The 19108-nt window shown below is 36.3% G+C and overlaps 1 protein-coding gene across 1 annotated transcript in view; it reads right to left on the bottom strand.

Moving 5' to 3' along the window:
* alien (COP9 signalosome complex subunit 2 alien) overlaps positions 1-16576 on the bottom strand; it is a 66837-nt gene extending 50261 nt beyond the window's left edge. Inside the window, exons 1-4 of the mRNA XM_089102652.1 lie at positions 16405-16576; positions 11675-11869; positions 6818-7286; positions 2179-2317 (exon numbers count right to left, since the gene is read on the bottom strand). Coding sequence (XP_088958778.1) covers positions 2179-2317; positions 6818-7286; positions 11675-11869; positions 16405-16458 — 857 coding nt within the window. The 5' untranslated portion in view covers positions 16459-16576. The remainder of the gene's footprint in view (positions 1-2178; positions 2318-6817; positions 7287-11674; positions 11870-16404) is intronic.
* Between the last annotated feature and the right edge of the window lie 2532 nt (positions 16577-19108).

The following is a 19108-nucleotide window of genomic DNA, read 5'->3' as shown; positions in this document are numbered from 1 at the left end:
CTTAAAGTCTCAATAATTTTAGGTTTACAAAAGTTAAAACACTGAAAACATTTAAAATGTATTCCAAATCCTCCCCCCCCCCCCCAAAAAAAAGGTTTGTAAGAAGAAAAGCTTGAAGCTTAAAGCAGCGAGTCCTTGGGCCAAGAAGATCCTAAAGTGTAAAAAAAAATTTATACTGGGGGCGAGGTCTTCAAAATTGGGCCAAAAACCATTTTTGTCATCTTATTGAAAACTATTATATGTAAGTCCGTCCGCTGAGGGTGACCCATGTAACAAAGCCTTCTTAGTGCTTTATTTTGTAAAATCCAAATCGATTTAATGCAACTTTGAAATGTTGGGAAATAAGACAATGAGCAATAATTCATATTAGGGTGAATCAAAACAACTTAAATGCTACGTAAGGTTGTAGATGACAAGTAATCTGTTCACCATAGCATTAAACCAGCACACCTTGAAACCTTTAGACAGACATTTTAGTGTTTAAATAAGTTACACTAGATCAATTATGATAGTGACATACTTCAAACCTTCCACACAAGAAATTGATAAATATATCATTGGCAGTGCAGTAGAACCACCTAAGTAAAGAGCGACATGGCTTCCATGGATTCCTTTTTTATACCAGTCAACTTCGTATGGAAGGGGTGGTCGTAGAAACTTCTGAGGGGGCTCAATTATTTGAAAATTGAAATATCTATTGCTATTTTTAAAAGGGGGAAGTGATCGGGGGACAAACAGTACCCTTCCATGCTCTTTTTGCTAAACGAACCCCAATTGGAACCTAAAGACATTAGGTGGACATTAGCAATAGCCATTTCGATCCAATTAGCCAAAAGGTCCAATAAACATACTTCCAGGGATTAAATGGCCCCACAGTCCCTAGGGTGGGGGCCGTAAATTACTCAAGTTGCCCATTTTTTAAACATATGTCTTCTTATGGAAAAGGGGGAGTGGATTTAAAAATTTTAGGCACTTTCGGACACAGAAACGGGAGAGGTTTCGTTAAAGATAGTTGTAGTGGTAAGGGGAATGAGCTGAACAATTTGTGTCTCCATTTCAGACAAAAATAACTTTTGCGTCTATGAGACTCATAATTCATGCATGGATAAGTAGCGAGTCAAATCAAAAGACACTATATGCAGCCAGGTTGTTACAACATGATATCTGCAGTATCTTAGGAAATGCTAAGGGCATTAAGTTGAAACTTTAAGGAAATATTGAATCAAACCAAAAGACACTATGTGCATCCAAATTATCAAAAATAGCAATATCTCAATATCTGCAATATCTCAGGAACAGAAATTAACGACTATAGGGATCAAGTTGAACCTCCGAGGAAGCATTGGAGGGGGGGGGGTCAAGTAGATTTTATATTTTGACTTTGGGGGGAAATGGAAATCGCATGTACATCCGAGTCATTAAAATAACATTTATGCAATACCTTAGGAATTTTGGCGATGGAGTTGAAACTTTCAGGTACTGTTGTAGAAAGAAAAGGAAGAGTTAAGAAAGGGAAAATCGAATGTTCTTTTGGAGGAGGGGGAAGAGGCTAAATAATTTTTGTCTTCAATTTGGAATAATATAATGTTTTTGTACAATATGTTCATATGGGACTGATAGTTCATGCACGGTAAAGCAGCGATAAATATTACAAGACAAAATATGTGCTGCCCGATTGTCAAATTGGCGTAAGTTGGTTTTCCTTGCTATTTCAGAGAAATTCATTTTCCATTCAAGCCAAATTTGAGGAAATGCCGAAAAATTCAGGGACAGAGGAAACACTCATCTATGTCGTCAGACAAGCAAACAAGGAAGTAGCAAACCATAGCAGTTGATAAAATCTGAACAGAAAATCTAATTTACAAAGAAGTAACTTAATTCGAATTAAACCAAGGGCAAAGGAGAGTATAATGACACACAAGGTATGAAAATGGAAAAGGCTGAATTCGAAGCTGAATTGAATTCGAAGCTGAATTAAGTAACTTAATTCGAATTAAACCAAGGGCAAAGGAGAGTATAATGACACACAAGGTATGAAAATGGAAAAGGGCTGAATTCGAAGCTGAATTGAATTCGAAGCTGAATTAAGTAACTTAATTCGAATTAAACCAAGGGCAAAGGAGAGTATAATGACACACAAGGTATGAAAATGTAAAAGGGCTGAGAGGGGCGACTTACATATTGGCAAGAACTAGGTATTTAAGGCATGTCGTTCTTCTTGGACTTCCTGATTCATCATAATTTTTGAACGCTTCGAAGAAGTCAGTATGAGCCTTCTCATATTCACCCTCTCGCAAATGCATTTTTCCTCCGCATTCTGAAAAAAATACATATATGAAAACTAAAAATAGAATGGACGTTCGAGAATAGTTATCACTAAGATAAATAATTATTTTGATCCTACACCAATAAATAGCTAAAAGATAAAATATATAGCACTGAACTTCAATTCTCTAATTCCGAAAGAGCACCACCACCATTAAAAAAAGGAACAGAATTTAGGGTAAAGTAAAATGTTGATACAAGTTTAAAACAAATCTATGATTCTTTTTTTAGTGAAGACGATGGACTGTGTAATAGCTTCCTTTAATGAACGTTAAGATTTTGTCGTCATCGGTTTTTATCGATTTTTAGTCTCTAGATCCGTGATTCCAAACGGCGGGCGCAGGCCCACCGGTGGGGCATGGCAATATTTTGCTGGGTCATGGGCAGGACGTGCACCCTTCTGATTACTATACTTTAAGAGTCTTAATTTTCAAAAAAAACAAACATTTTTTCATGTGAATAATGCGTATTTAAACTGCATAAAAGATACATGAAAGTACTGCAATGACGTTATGCACTGTATAAAAGTTGTTTTGTACACCTTTTATAGTATTGTAATGGCGTTATACATTGTATAAAGTGTTTTTCATTAGTATAAAATTTGCCTAGATGACAACCCAAAAAAGGTACCAGGTTAAGGGCTCGGCACACGTAGCTGATTTAGGGAACCGATTTCAGCATCAGTGGACAAACGATAGCGGTAAGAAAAATTTATTGCGCGAGATTTTCAAAACAGAATCATAGACACAGATAGTGAAGTGGAGTTTATTAATAGTTGCTTGATTGATCTCAGCTTAGTTTTCAGTTTAGTTCTCAGCTCAGTAGCGGGGTCTTTCACCACAGACATCTCTGGCTGACTATTTATTTGTATCCCTTTTTTTGTGATGATAATGATGAAAATTGGCGCCGAAAACGAGAAAATTTTTCAAGCTCAAATCGACGCCGATTTCTTTTAAAATCGGCGCTGATTTGGAAATCAGTTTCCGAAATCAGCTACGTGTGCCCAGCCCTTTAATGGTCTCTTAAGCTTCCTTCAGGTGAATCCACGTAAAATTCTTAATATTAAAATTTAAATATCAGGATTTTAGAAAGGCCTAGGTGGAGCATGGTCCAAAATCGGTTAGGAACCACTGCTCTAGATATGGGGCTTAGTTACCTTCTTTGCAATGCCGGTTTTTCAGATCACTAATTTATTAAATTAGCCAGTCACTAATTTACACTAAAGGCAGAAAAGCGTCAAAAATTTGCATAAGTACTAATAAAAAAATACACATTTTTAAAAGAATAAAGAGGAAGTGGGGTTCAATGTCGACTCTACCTCAAAGAAGTCGTCTCAACAGTGTACAACATGACAGAGCATGGCCAAAAAATTAAATAAAGGGACCATAATAAATTCTAATTTTCCTCCCCCACTAGCAATTTGATACAAAAAAAAATAATACAGAAAATGAAACTATACCCACCAATAATAAAAATCATAATAACATTAATCAACACCCCCCGAGTCGTGCGGTGTCAAAGTTAAGTTCTCTAGATATGGAAAAGATGTGAGTAAAAAAAATGACGCGCTTTAAAATTACCATCAAAAAGCTATCATTCATCAATCTTTGTTGAAACAATCCCCTTCTGAAGCTCTGCAAAGCTCTGGACTCCCAATCCAAAATCCAAAACCAGCTGACAAAGACTGAACAAGTATTCAGAGAGATGAAGAAATATAAGCTAGATATTTAGAGCAAGGCTTTAGCTTTGCTTAGAGCAAGGAAATATAAGCTCCTTGCTCTAAGCAAAGTCATGTGGATTGGACCCAGACAGGAACAGCCATGTGATGGATACATCCTGATCTGCAGGGGAAATAAATCTCAGCACCAGGCTTGAGTTGGGATCATGCTCTCTTCTCAAGCCACTCAAGCCCTGGTCAAATGGAAGCCAGTAAGCGAACGATACTAACTTTCAAGATGTGTAACTAGTCATCTAAAACTCTTTGTCATTGCATGCCATACTCTAGCCAACGATTCAGATCATGCTGACAAGGAGTCACTCTGCAAAACTCTTTGGTCACTGACAGCGGATGTTCCATCCTGTGACCTCCGTTTTGTTGTTGGAGACTTCAATGAGAAGGTCAGAAAAGAAAGAAACTGTCAAGTTTTAGGAAGCCATAGTATTACTGAAATGAATGAAAACAGATCCTTTCTGATATATTATGCTCTGAGCAATGATCTGACAATCGGACCAACCAGCTTCTAGCTTCCTGAACCTATATATTGATGAGTCTTCCCACAGCGACAGAAATACTTGTGGCAATGAAGAGGCTCAAGAATAAAAGATCGCCTGGTGAAGTTTACATTACCTAAGAAACGGTGAAGGTGACAGTAATCATGGGTGTTTCCATTTGAACTATGCTGGCTGCATCAATTTGGCAATCTGAAAAAGTCCCTGTTGATTTTACCAAAGGCATAAAAATAAAGGTGTCAAGAAAGGCAATGCACCTGTTTACAACAAATGTCTGGGAATAAACCTGATATCTATACCAAGCACGGAAGTGGCTCTTATCATGCTCGAAAGACTGAAGGTAGCCTAGCGCCTAAAGATCCTCCAGAGCTATTGCTGGCGCAAAGCAGTCGAATCGACGTTTCAGTTGATGCATGTAGCAAGCTTGTTATCCAACCTTGCTGCAGTAGGGAACAGACCCTGAGCCACTGAAGATGGCCCTCAACCTATATTTGAGAGTGGTAGATCTTGCTCAGACCTAATATTTGGCCTAATGGCCCTTATAAAAGAGGCCAATGAGTGATCCAGCAAGATCTAAATGCTTTTCTTTTACTTTGAAAATGTCTGATTCAGTGGACCGAGACCCTCTGGGGAATCCTGCATATTATGGTATTCCTAAGAAGATAATAAGCCAGATTATAGCCTTTTATGAAAACACTCAGAGCAGCATCAAGACGGAAATCAGGACCACTAGATATTTCAAAATAATGTCAGGAGTAAGGCAAGTATGTGGTTTATACTGTTCTTATTTGCTGTTTTGACAGATTATATTTTGAGGGAAGCGACTGGCTTTGGAGTAACAGTGGGAAACAAACTTTTGTCTGACCTAGATTTTTCTGATGATATGGCAGTTTTGGAAAGTGTGGAACATTGGTTCCAACAACTCTTTGACAAAATCAGCGATAAAGCAGAGCGAGTTGGACAGAAAAATGAACATTGACAAAACGAAGTCAATGATAACATCAGGCTTACCACTTGAATTGATATGTAGAAATAGTAGAACAGAGCAAATCCATGAATTCAAATACCTCAGCAGCTGGGTTGAATACGAAACTGAATTGAAAAATGAGATTAAGAAAAGAAAAGTATGGAAAACACCACCTTCAATAAGCTCAGACCAATTTAGAGTTCAAAGAAGTACCCTATTCCCTTGAAACTGTGACTTCTTAACAGCAACGTCATGTCAGTTCTGTTATATGCTGGAAACTCGATATAAAGACAGAGAAAAGACTAGCATTATTCAAAAATATGTTTTGAGCACATTAAATGCCAACTGGCAACAAAAATTTAGTAACAGTGAGATCCGCCAGAAAACTGGCAAGCCGTTTATTTCTGAAGTGGTGAAGAAGAAAAGAAGAAATTAATATGAACAAGTCCTCCAGATAGAGAATGCAAGGATCCCACACCAAGTGCAGCAATGGCAGCCACGTGAGCGTCGACGGAGACCGAAAAATACGCTCAGACGCACATACGACCGTGCTCTCTGATTTATGTATATTTCACTAAAACCCCAGTGGGAGGATATCCTAGCTAGAACAAAGATGCAAGATGTCTACAGGGAATTTGTCGATGCCCAATGCACCAAAGATTGTCAAGGAAGAACTAAGAGATAAGAGTAAGAGCATCAAGCGTAGACAAAGTTTCTTTAACTAATAACTACCAACGATTTCATATAATTAAATCAACCCAACAATCAAAAATTCAAGAACTAACAATTTCTAATTTTCTGAAGTGAGATTTCTCCTTCTTTCCAAATATTCCCTTCTTGAATTCTGGCAACATTGTTTAAATTCCTGGTGTAACTCAACCATCTAATCTTAAATAGAACAAATCCTTTTTGTAAAAGCTCCAAGCAAGCCAACTGCTAACTCTGGCTATTCCACATAATGTTAAAATTTAATCATCCTCAATTCCCTTTCTTTGGTGATCAAAAACAACTTGCTTGGGCCTTCGGCCCTTGCAGTTGAACCTTGCTTCACTCAACTTGGTGCTCAGGCATATGGCACAGCAAATCACTGGAAGGGTGGAAAAAATATAATTTCTCCTTGTTTTATACTTTAAATGTGTCCTGTATTTTCTCAAGAATCAGAGGTAGTTAAATATACCAAGATTTTTTTTTTCACAAAAGATCTACCTCAGAGCTACTATGAGCTCATAAATCTGCATGCATTATGCAAATATAATTCACGGGTAGAGACAAGAAGTATAAAAGCCAACCAATTACCTCTTATTACCCCCATAGTAAGTGGATGTGGTATAGCTGACTTGATATGTAAGGATAATTCATATAAGGCTTTCTGCTTCTTATTATTTTTCTGAGCTGTGTACATCTGGATTTCTAAAGCATAAACTTCAAGAAGTTGAGTACCCTTCTTCAAATCATCTTCTCCTTCATCTGTTTGACAAGATTGGTGAAGTTGCTTCAAAATCTTAGCTAGTTTGCCATATTCACCACGATCAAAGTAAAGCTTCCCTAGTTTCGAGTTAGTTTTGAACCATAACCGGTCATTCTTGGCGTCTTTTAAAGCATCCAAGGTCGTCTCATAGAATTCTTGAAGCAAGTCCATATTTTTTGCAGTGGATATATAGTCCAATATTGAGTTAATAGATTTTTCACTATGGTTTCTTGTAACTGCTGATTTTATGTATGTAAGAAGCTGTTTATATCGATTCATCATTTCTTCATAGCAACCCTAAAAGAAAAATCGAATGAACAAAAAAAAAAATGAACACAAAGTAATTCAAATCTTCTTTGGGAATCATCATTCTACTTTTTTTGTATTTATTTTGTGTTAAATTTACCAAATAATGTTTGCATGGACATGATAGACTTTTTTTAGTGTTACTGATGAGACACATGGAAGTTCGCAATATAGTCCATTTGAATTATTTTTGGGTAAGAATTTAAAAATACACATCGAATAGCAAAATTATACTCTCCCCTGGAAGACTATAAATGAACATTGTGAAATTTTTTACATCAGAGAGAATATTAAGGAATGTTTACGTCAGAGAAAGTTTTCTGGCAAAGACAAACTTTTGTAACCATCAATCTTGTAGGGTTTTCCACAGGCAAGTCCTGTGGCCTGGAATAATGTCTGGGGGTGCCCAAGGATACCTATGGTTAGATCCTTGTGTGAGCTTGGAATTATACCAAAAAATTATGCTCAATTAACGAAAATGTAAAATTTTCTATCTTGTAACACAGGAAAAACCGAGAATAAATCAAAGCCAGGTTTTCTTGTGAATAGCTGTTTCATATCAGTAGGCAATACTATAGTGTTGCCTATAGTAAAGGGCTACCTTGCTGAAGTATTTTATGCTTTTCCCAGAGGCACTTCATAAAAAAGGAGTGGTCGTATGAACTTCAGAGGGGGCTCATTCGAAAACCGAAAGTTCTAGTGCCCCTTTTTAAGAGCCAAAAGTGATCAAAGGACAATCAGCCCCCCCCCCCCCCCTCTACCTCTTTTTCCCTAATTGCATCCAATAAAATATTGAGATAGCTAATTTGTTCAAAATAGTCAGAAGGTCAAATAACTATGCCTCCAGAGTTAACCCAACCCCCTACAGCCCTTGGGGCAATGGCTTAAGTTATGCAAGTTGCCCATTGTCAACATATAAGTTTTTTATTGGGAAAAGAGAGTATGTTTGATCTTGGGTCTCAAAAGAAAACTTACGGAATTAAAGCAAAACTTTAAGGAAATGTTGAGAGGGATACTGAACACAATCAAAATTCACTATGTGCTTACTGGTTGTGAAAAGGGAGTATCAGCAATATTTAAGGAACAGCTAGGATTATTAAGTTGAAACTTTCAAGGTATGTCAAGAGGTTGTTGAATGGTATTAAAGTAAAACTTTTAGAAAATGTAGAGGGGGTGTCAAACGAAATCAAAACACACTATATGCAGGAGGGCTGTCAAAAGGGCACAACAGCAATATCAGAGGCAACACTTCAGCATTGCATATAATAAACAGCCATAAGGCTTCAATGTGTTATTATTTTTCCCAAGAGGTACTTCATATGGAGAGGGTGGTCATCTAAACTTTGGAGGGGGGTTCATAGCATTGGAATTGATTGTTCTAGTGCCCTTTTTCAGAGTCAAAAGTGACCAGAGGACAACTATCCCCCCCCCCCCTCTTTTCCAAGCCATTTTTCCCCAAATGCATCTGGTCAAAACTTTGAAATAGCAATTTTGTTCAAAATAGTCCAAAAGTCAATAAACTATTACTCCAGGATTGATAAAACCCTCAACAACCCCCAGGAAAAAAGCTGAAAACAGCTAACGGTATTAGAGTGAAACGTTAAAGTGATGCCAAAAAAAATCAAAACACACAATGTGGTTCAGGTTGTCAAAAGAATATCAGCAATATCTCAGGAATGAATGAGGGATACTAAGGTCAAACTTTCAGGGCATGTTGAGGGGGTGTCAAAGAAAGATTGCAGGGCAACAAGAACCCAATCCCCCCTCCTTGCTTTTTTTTGTCCCCCTCTCCTCAACACTGATCAAAACTTTCAAATTGTCATTTTGTTTAAACTAGCCAAAAGATGTAATAACTATGACCCCTGAGATACAAAGTCCCCCCCCCCCTCGAGCCCTGGGACAAGGATTTTGAATTATACAATTTGCCCATTGTTTACATACAGGATTGATCATTAGGAAAAGGGGAAATATTTGATTCTGGGCGTATCGAAAAAGGCTAAGGGAAAATGCTGAGGGGCATGTTAGACTAATTCAAATGGCACTATCTGCATCTAGTATATCAAAAAGGCAGATCTCTAATATTTTAAGAACGGCTGAGGGAAGTTTAAACTTTCTGAGCATTTTGAAGGGGATGTTGAAAAGTGGTTGGAGAGCTGCCAACCCCCCTTCCATACCCTTTTCAGCTACCCTTCCTCTAAAAACACTCAATGAAAGTTTTGAAATACCCATCTTGTTCAAAATAGTCTAAACATCAAATATCTATGCTTATGGGGATGACATAAGCCCCACAGCGTTTGCAGGGGATGCTGAAAACAATCAAAACACACTACGTGCATGGTGGTAGTCAAAAGGGTATATTAACAATATCTAAGAAATGGCTGAGGGTATTAAGTTCATACTTTCAAGGTATATTGAGAGGATGTTGAAGAGAGATTAGAGGCCAACCAGCCTATCCCCTCTTTGGCCTTTTTTGTGCCTCCTCTCCTTAACAATGATTGAAACTTCATGATTATCATTTTGTTCAAACTAGTTTAATAGTTAGGCATCCAGGGATGCCTAGTCCCCCACAGCTCCTGAGCAAAGATTGTAAATTATGCAATTTATGCATTGTGCACATGCTGGGTTTCATTGACTGGGAAAGTAGAAAGATTTGATTCTGGGAGTATCCAAAACGCCAAGGGTATTAAGATGTGGTTGAAGAGTTATCATAGGGCAACCAGCCCACTTCCCCATGCCCTTTAGATGCCTCCTCCTCTAAATACTGATCACAATTTTTGAAAAAGGGATTTTGTTCAAAATAGTCAAAAGGTCTAATAACTATGCCTCTGGGGATGCAATACCATCCACAACCAAGGGTAAGGACTCTAAATTATGCAATTTTTCTTTTTATACATGCAGGATTTATCATTAGGAAAAAGGGGGATGTTTGATTCTGGGTGCGTTTGAAAAGTCCAAGGATATTAAGATGAAGCTTGGGGGTATATTGAGGGGCATGTTAAACTAAATCAAACTAAACCAGATCACTAAATAAAACTAAACCAGATCACAAAATCACTAAGCTAAAATCACTTTCAAATCATTTAAACTAACCCATTTCCAGGGTATGTTAAAAGGTGGTACAAGGGCAACTAGCCCCCTCCTATGCACTTTTTTCTGCCTTCTCACAATGGCATCTGCCTTCCCACTCTGGGCCATTTCATTGTGATATGTGCTGGCATTGACTCTAGGGAGAAAGGCCAGTAACTTGTTTACAATCCAATTCTAAACTTTGTGACTTGCACTATCAAACAGGGGAATAAAAGTGATGATATTGCAGCCAGAGCAGTTCAGTATTATAAGCAGGATGCCGTAGTGAAAAGTAATTTTGTCTCTTGCTGGAATGTTGATGCATGCAACAGCTCCCTCAAAGCCTCAGATTCAATAAAAGCTGTTTGCCTGTGCAACGAGCCCCTGTTCTGGGGATGAGAAGTGTATGCTTTGTGGCTCCACTGATCACCCATGCCATAGCATCAAATATCAAGTGGCAAAGGTGCTCCTGAGTAACAAATGATGAATGCCCTGCTTAGAGTCTGTACATGGAATGTAAATAGTGCTATCACCATGAAACAACTATTCATAGAAAGCACACTATGCTGCAATGATGTACTCCGCTTATAAGAACATTTCCTAACCTCTCACTCTTTGTCCCTAGTAAAATACAGTGACAGTATTCATGTTTCACAGTTCCAGCAGTTTGATCCAGAAGAGGGAGGCCCTCTGGGGGCGTTGCAGTGCTTGTGAGTTCTTGGTGGTCCACAGAATTAATTGCAGAAAACAATTATTTTATTGCTGTGAAAGTTGGTCAGACCTGTATATTTTCTGTTTATCTGCCAACAGATTGTCATGATCTGGTGCCTGAGGAACAATTTACAAGCGCCTGTGCTAAACTCATGAAAGTTATTCACAATTTCTGTGACAAATATGGCAGTGTTATAATAAATGGTAATTTTAACTGCAATGTGGCCAAAAGATTTAACTCTAGGTCCCAGTTGCTCCTACCTGCTTTACCTGGGGTTCAAGCCTGGTGGAGGTAATGGGTCTTTGAAGCCTGAGCCTTGATGCTACTTGGGTCCACCCCACAATGACAATAATTTATAATAATAATAAGTCATTTTATTTCCTCTGATTTAATAGCCCATCTGGATGAAAATACTGCTTTTGTTTTTTATTAACATAAAATGAATTCTCTCATACACTTTATAACACTCAAAGATTGGGCAATGCCTGCCAAGAAATCTTCTTTCCTCTAACTTAATAGTTCATCTGAATGTAAACAGCCTTTCCATTTTGGTTAACATTTGAGCTAAATATAATAATAAAACGAATTCCTGTTTACTTACCATTTTGAAGTTAGTCTTTGTCATCTGCTTGAGGGCCTTGAACCCCCATTCTCCTTTCTCTCCATTCTCTAAATCAAGGACTCTTTGAAAGGAAGCAAGAGCAGCCTCTGGATTGTCATCCTTTAAAGCTTTTGAGTTATAATATTGGTTTTCTAAGTCAACATCTGGCTCAGAAGTAGATTCCTCAGAATATTCCTAGTAAAAAAAAATAAATAATAAATATCAATACTTTAGGAAAAAAAAACTTTTTCACATGCTGAAAAATGCTCTGTGTTGCAAAGGTACTGATCTCCTGATTCAATGCCTTTGGCTGGGATCATACTCTAGAACTCAAAACCCCTGATTTAAGAATTTCAAGTCTGGAGTGCTAACCACTCAACTATGATGGGTAAAATATATTTACCATCCCCCTAAGGCTGAGATTTTTCCAGTTAGGCTATTGTGAATATTGCAGAATATTCATATTAGAATATTGCAGAAATATCTTTTTATTTATTTCTTTATTAATACCAAAATACAGTAAGCTTAACAAGCTTGTCATACTAAACAATTATAGAAAAGTCTATAACAATGTCAATGACATAACAAAAACATACAGTAACTGAAAACATACACTCTGAAAACACAAACATAGCATACCAAACTAACTGAAACATATCTGTTAATAATTGAAACATACCAAAAAGTAAGCCTAAAAAATGACTGAAAACACACTGTCACAAATCAGCTAATACAAAAGTCAATCTCAAAATGGATCGTGATAGGACCTAGCATAGAAATCTGTAGAGGCTAAACTACTTTTGAAAGACTGGACTGTGGTACTTGCAACTATTTCCAATGGAAGTGAATTCCCAGTCTTCCACACTTGGCTAGATGAAGAGTTTTGGCCTATTCTTTTCCATGAACATGGTGAGTAAATTTTGTGTTGGTGTTGACAGGTACTACTGTATTCTGTAAAAGTGAAAAAGTGAGTTGGGGTGGTATTATCAACATTCCTAAAAATACAGAATGTATTTATTAGTGTGAAAGTTTAATAAATTAAAATCAAATCTTGCTGCTTTTACATGATACTAATTTTGATTGATTTTAACAGTATTTTATAACCAATTTATAATGATGACAAGAACTTTATATGCAAAATTTTTTTAAAACATTGTGATATGAATTATCATAATACAGCAGTAATGTTACTCTTCTCTGGGGATGGAGGATTGATGTATAAAACCCTATGAGTAACAGTTATTTACTTGTTTGCAATTATATAGTATTAGAAAATAAGGTTAAAACTTCTCTGATGTTAACTGAACTTAAATTTTAAAGTTAACAATTTAAGTGGTTCATACAACAGGATTGATGTACCAGCTTTTTGTGCCTCTTTCCTTGGGCCTTTGGCCTGTGCTAATAATGGGCTACAGCATTGCCCCCCCCCCCTTGCAAATTCACACTACCTCTCTCTCTTTATTGCCTCTCACAACTGTTGACAGCATAAGTCTTCAGCTCTTGCCAATTGACATTGTTAACAGCTCATACACATGTATAATTGTATTGTGTAGTATGTATTATATACATGTATTTATTCGTAATGGATAACAAGACATAAACTTATATTTAGCCTTGGAACTATTACTTAAGTTTGTTTATTAAGTTGCATAATTATAGCTAGTTTATTTATAGCTTGATATCATGAAAATTTTTCCTTATCATATTATTTCAGTAAATTTTGTGATTTTTAAAAAATATTCTGTGACCAAATTGGCTGTACATGCTTTGCCTTTTTTTATATTGGCAAAAACCCTTGTTGGTTTTCTTTGTTTTCTTAAAACAAATGTAATTCTTAAAATGGTATTACTCATGGAAAATTTTGCCAAAAAACCTGAATAACTTTGTTATTTTTGATTTTTTGAAAGCTTGGGATATATAAATAGATGTAGTACAAATCAGTAAATAAAATCTTAGTATGATTTACCAAAAATACCTTATAGACTACATCTAACCTGAAAATATAGGCAGGGTAAGCTTACTGTTGCAGCACCCCTCTGTATTTCTGTCGTTATTATCATCTCAAATGTGAGACTTTTAGAGTTTCAAAATGGTACCAAAAGACCCTTTTTAGCCAAAAAACTGACAATTTCACCAAAAATCTTTGGCAGCCTTGCCAGTAGTGCTTCTGCTATTAACAAGTGCAATTCTAACTCACTAGAGCAGAGGTAAACATGGTCTTTGTTTCTTCATTTAGTTTAGATAATTTTGGAGACCACACTGCCTTTCCATGACGATAAATAAAAGTTCAAATAGGGATAAAATCCTTTTAATAGACAGTGATGATAGAAATTCACAAAAATACCAGATATCGTGAATTTCGTATCACAAAATACCAGATTTTGTGAATTTCTATCATCACTGTCTATTAAAAGGATTTTATCCCTATTTGAACTTTTATTTATCTTCATTTAGTTTATTTCAAATTAAAGACCGCTGAAGAGTTGAGCTTAACCACAAATATTATATATTGTTTCAGTAAGTTAAAGAGGGTTTGTGGTCTATTTGTTGTTTAGATAGATCTATTTGTACAAGAGTAATTATAAAAGAGTAACACTATTCTATGGGATCTTTTTAAGAAAGCTCTAGAATAATAAGTCATACCATTAAATTCTATTATCAACACTGTTTCCCAGTATAATGGTCACTATCTTGAAAAAGTCCCCCCCCCCCTTAATATAACTAGATATAGCCCTAGGCAATATTTAAAATTACAAGAAAACCTTATAATATGTAGAAAGTCTCTACTAATCAAATTTTCACATTTACTTCCATTTTTAAATAATACATTTATCCAACTGCTCTTGTACTTTCACAATGACATGATGCTAATAAGGTAGTAAAATGCCAATTATGGTAGTAAAGGATGCACAGTGATTTGAGCAATAAAAAGCAAATGAGAAATAAAAAATAGAACAAGGAGCCCCAGCTTTGCCTGAGCCCTGCCACTTGGCATGCAGCAGGATTGTATACACTTGATTCTCAAATAATGCATTAGCATAATCATTGCATTATTCTTTAGTTTTAATTCATGGGGTTTCAAATCAGCAATTTCCATTGAATTAGGAAATTCTGGTGTGAATTCAATTCCTCCTTCCTATTAATACATCATGAAAACATCCATTTTATAGGATTTGTTTTCTTTTTGGACTTGTTGTGATTCTCACTGTTGCTTCTCTTCTAACAGCAGATTTCATTTACGATTTCGATGTAATCATCCCTGTCACTTTTCTTCTAACTGCAGATTTTGCTGTCCATTATTTTCATTTAGGATTTTTTGTGATGCTTGTTGCTGCATGTCTTCTATCCAAAGATCTTGTTTGTGCTTCATGCCACTCACATGAATTTTTATCAAAATTAAGGCTCTTGTTGAATTTTCTCAAACTTGTGACGTATCTAGATTGTTTTTTTTTTCAAGCCAGAAAATCCCAGGTTACTAATTTTCAAAAGAAAGGAACCATTCTCAAGACACAATTTATAAACATGTACATTGTTGCTGCAGAAGTAGCTGCAACTTAGTAAAGGACAATTACATGCTTAAATACATACACAATTGCTTGTTATAAAATATATCTTATGCTTAGATGAAGCACAAGAAAGAGTATTTTAAGTCTCATACCTTGGTTTAACCCCAATTTGTAAGGTTTTAAAGATCTGTAAAATTTGTTTTTTAACACATTGACTCTCATGGCAATTTTGAGATATTATATAAAATTAATTTTATAAGAATAAATAATAAAAATAAATAATAAAGCATATAAAAATCATTTTATATCTTGAATTTTCAACTATTTGTAACTATACTTTTTGTAATAAATTTTCTGTTCACACCAGCCAGCATTGATTTTTTGTTCTTTTCCCAGAAGCCATCTATTGATATTAACACTGATGAATTAAAATCAAGTGTTTTGTTGGCATCAAGACATGGCTAATTGTAGGTTAGGCTTAAATCAAGACAGAAAGTCTGAGTAGTTGAGAAGCAAATCTGGGATAAGCCCTTCTGAGGACACCAAAATGCAAATCTTGGAAGCAAATCTGGGATGGCATAAATTTGATGTCATTTCATATTCTAAGTATGACTGTAGCTGCACAAAAATGGCTAGAAAAACAACCACAAGATAACTTGAAGTTGATGTTTTAGAACAAAACATAATCTATAATTATCTTGTAGTTGGATGTCTGAGTGTTAAGTTATGAAAAAACTCTCAATATAGCTTAAAATTATAACTGAAAAAGTAGGAAGTATGTATTCAAAAATTTAAATTGACGAAAGAGAATAAAAACTCAAAATCAAAGTAATTTTTTTTGTCACAATTTAGATAGGTAGGCTATGCAAATAGACCTGCTGTGTAGACTAGGCTAGCCTAGCCTATGTAATCTTATAACCCCTAAAATAAGAATATAGTAGAGATAATACCTTCAAGATACATTTTCATGGTACATTTGCCTCCTGAATTTATTCCTGAGTTATATTTGCTTTACTTAGCTAGGCCTACTTTCCAAGATCAATGAAAGCTCCTAATCTAGCCTAGAACTTTTACTCACACAATTCTTTTGTTCTCATTTAGGCAAAAGTAGTTCATCAAGACAAGAGTACAGAAGCCTGAAGAATAAATCAGGAACCATCAAGGGGGGGGGGTGCTTTGTCAGAAAAATTACCATGATATCTGGAGAAAAAAATTAAACCTTACCAGATCATAGTCTTCTTCATCATCACACATGAAGGCATCTCCATTGTCAGACATACTTCTTTAAATTAAGAAAAGCTTTCTTTGTAGCCTGTCTTACAAAAACTTAATCTTTTATTTCTTCTTAGCTACGGTTGAATTGAAATCGCAGTGTTGCTAGGTAGGCATTTTCTCCAAATTTTATATTGGTAAAAACTCCATTCAACAATTGATCCAAATTGTAAATTACATCCTGGACAAAAATAGCCTGCAATTTTAAAGAAAGAGAATACAATTTCAATTTTTTTGCTATGGGATCAGAAATTGTTACTGAAATAATAAAGAAATATCTCTTCTAAATTTGTTTATGGTAATCATTATAAGTCAACATCCAACCATAAGAAATAAACACCGGATTATCGTAGTAAACATTGGATTATTAACAAACCTGTACGGCAAGTTTTTCTTTATGAACAGGATATCTCTTTGAAGTGCAAACATTAAAATCGGATATCATTGCAAGCTTAACTGTTGAGCTGAAATTCCCTGCATGTTTAAGGTTAAACACGCGGTTCCCCACGTGTTTAAGGAATTATACGGTGAATTTAACAATAATCGAGTGAAACAAGAGATAAAAATTAGAGAAATATTAAAAATATTTGAATAGTTAATTAAGTAATCGAATAATACCTGAATAACGGACTCTGGAACTCTTTGGATCCGTGATTTTGCCACTCCTTGGAGTTTGTGATTCCTGAGTTGACACATTTTGTGCTACAAGCCCTGGTTTCCACCCTGGCCTTAAAATGGCAGAACTTCGGACAGCCGATACGCTTGTTTTTTGCCTTGTCCTAAATTATACTTCAGTAATGCTTAGAAAAGGGCCTCTCATATGACGTGATCATAAGAAATGCAGTCGAATTCTTCGATTTTTCAACTTTGTTAGCTGGCAAAAAGCTCATATTACAGAATTGCTTTCCTGGTAAGGTAATTAGAAAGCGTGTGGGTTCTAGTGCCTGCTTAAACGTTATAATGGTAACTTTTTCTGCCTTTAAAAGGTGTGAGGACGAAATAATTCCCGTCCCAGATTTTGTTATTCGTCATCCTGGTGACGTTCCAGTTATTTCTGCTGACGCTTGTATACTTCTAAATAAGTCTGTTAACCAATGTCTGCTTGAAGTGCGCTCTTTTGCTGAGTAATTTTTTGAACGGGGCACCACATTTGTGCAACCACGCTGATCCTCATGTTGACCCACAAAAGTAAAGTTATGCTGTCATACTAAAAAATCCCCCAGTGAATTTGTCAAACCCAAACCTCCGTAAAGCCAAATTGGACAATCTTGAAGGCCATGAAGGAGTTGTTTCTTTAAGGTTTCATCCACCTCAAAAACATAGGATCGAGAAAACTGGTGACAAAAAATCGGCAGCAGAACTTGTGAAGGCTGCCTGTGAACATATCCCTAACGTTACCACTAAAGTGAGAGACCGAAAGATTTTCGGTATCATCCGTGGATTCCTTGAAAATATTAAAAGCGATGAACTGAAATCTTTTATTCCTGAACTGGTTGATGCCTTGAAAATCGGGACCTCGAGAACTTTCCGTCTTGAATTTCTTAATAAAACTGCTCGTGATGAGTCCATGAGTCTTGGTTTCTATATTGGTTATGAACTCTACCGCGTAAAGATATATCAGTCCCTGCCAAGAAGATGCTTCCGATGTCAATCTCTTGATCACTGTGTTGACAATTGTAACCTTCCCACTACCAGTGCAAAATACTCTCGTTGTGCTGGGTCACACAGCAATTCGAAAGTTCAGCCATGCACAGCCTTATCAAAATGTATAAACTGCAAAGGTGACCATGTTTCGTATAGCCTGAGATGCCTAGTTCTCTAAGCAGACTTGTCCGAGAACCAAAAATGAGCCATCGATTATTGAAGTTTGCATCATAAAGGGTATCAAAGACAAAAATCAGAAAATAAATAAATTAATAGAAAATGATGTGGTTCTTATGCAAGAACATTTTCTAACACAAGTAAATTTGCCTATTCTCAAACGTTCTTGGTCTCACCATGTCTTCACTACAGAGACGACTAAAACTCGTGGACGACCATCAGGCGACCTAACTATATTTATACAGTCTAGCTCAATTGTGCCAACCCAGGTATTCTCAAGCCAAAGTATCTTAGCGATTCAAAAAACAGCAAAATCGCTGTCCTCGTTCGCAAAGGCCTGTGACACTTTGAAAACACTTTTAAATGACCTGAGTTCCATTACCAGGTGATTTTAATACCGACCCTCTTGTGAAATCTAACAGAGGATCGCTGCATTTAGGTACTCTAGCAAATGGATATTATATAGCTACCGAGGACCATCTTACACTTATGTCCATAACAGAGGTTCTGGAGTTCCTAATTACACCATGTGATAGTATCTTGCGATTCAATTATACGTTTAGATATTTATGTTGACGCTGAAAAAATCGGCAACGATCATTTACCCCTCACTTGTAATTCATCTGTTCCCTATCTCTCTAATATGACTAATTGTCCAGCAGGACGCAGTGACAAGTGGTGCATGAAATATAATTGGAACTGTTGTGATCTGGTATTGTTTAACTCTACACTCCATGCACAGCTTTCCCGATCAAAGTGCCTTACCTTCTTCTCCTGTGTTCTGTCCCTAGCCCCGAAGCGGAGCTAGATCGGAATTTTTATTATGCGGAAATAG

The sequence above is a fragment of the Artemia sp. Qi Xiang Cuo genome, chromosome 16, assembly GCF_049724085.1.
Source record: "Artemia sp. Qi Xiang Cuo chromosome 16, ASM4972408v1, whole genome shotgun sequence".
NCBI lineage: Eukaryota > Metazoa > Arthropoda > Branchiopoda > Anostraca > Artemiidae > Artemia > Artemia sp. Qi Xiang Cuo.
Note: the sequence above shows the minus strand (reverse complement) of the source record. Positions and strands in the feature narration are given on the sequence as shown.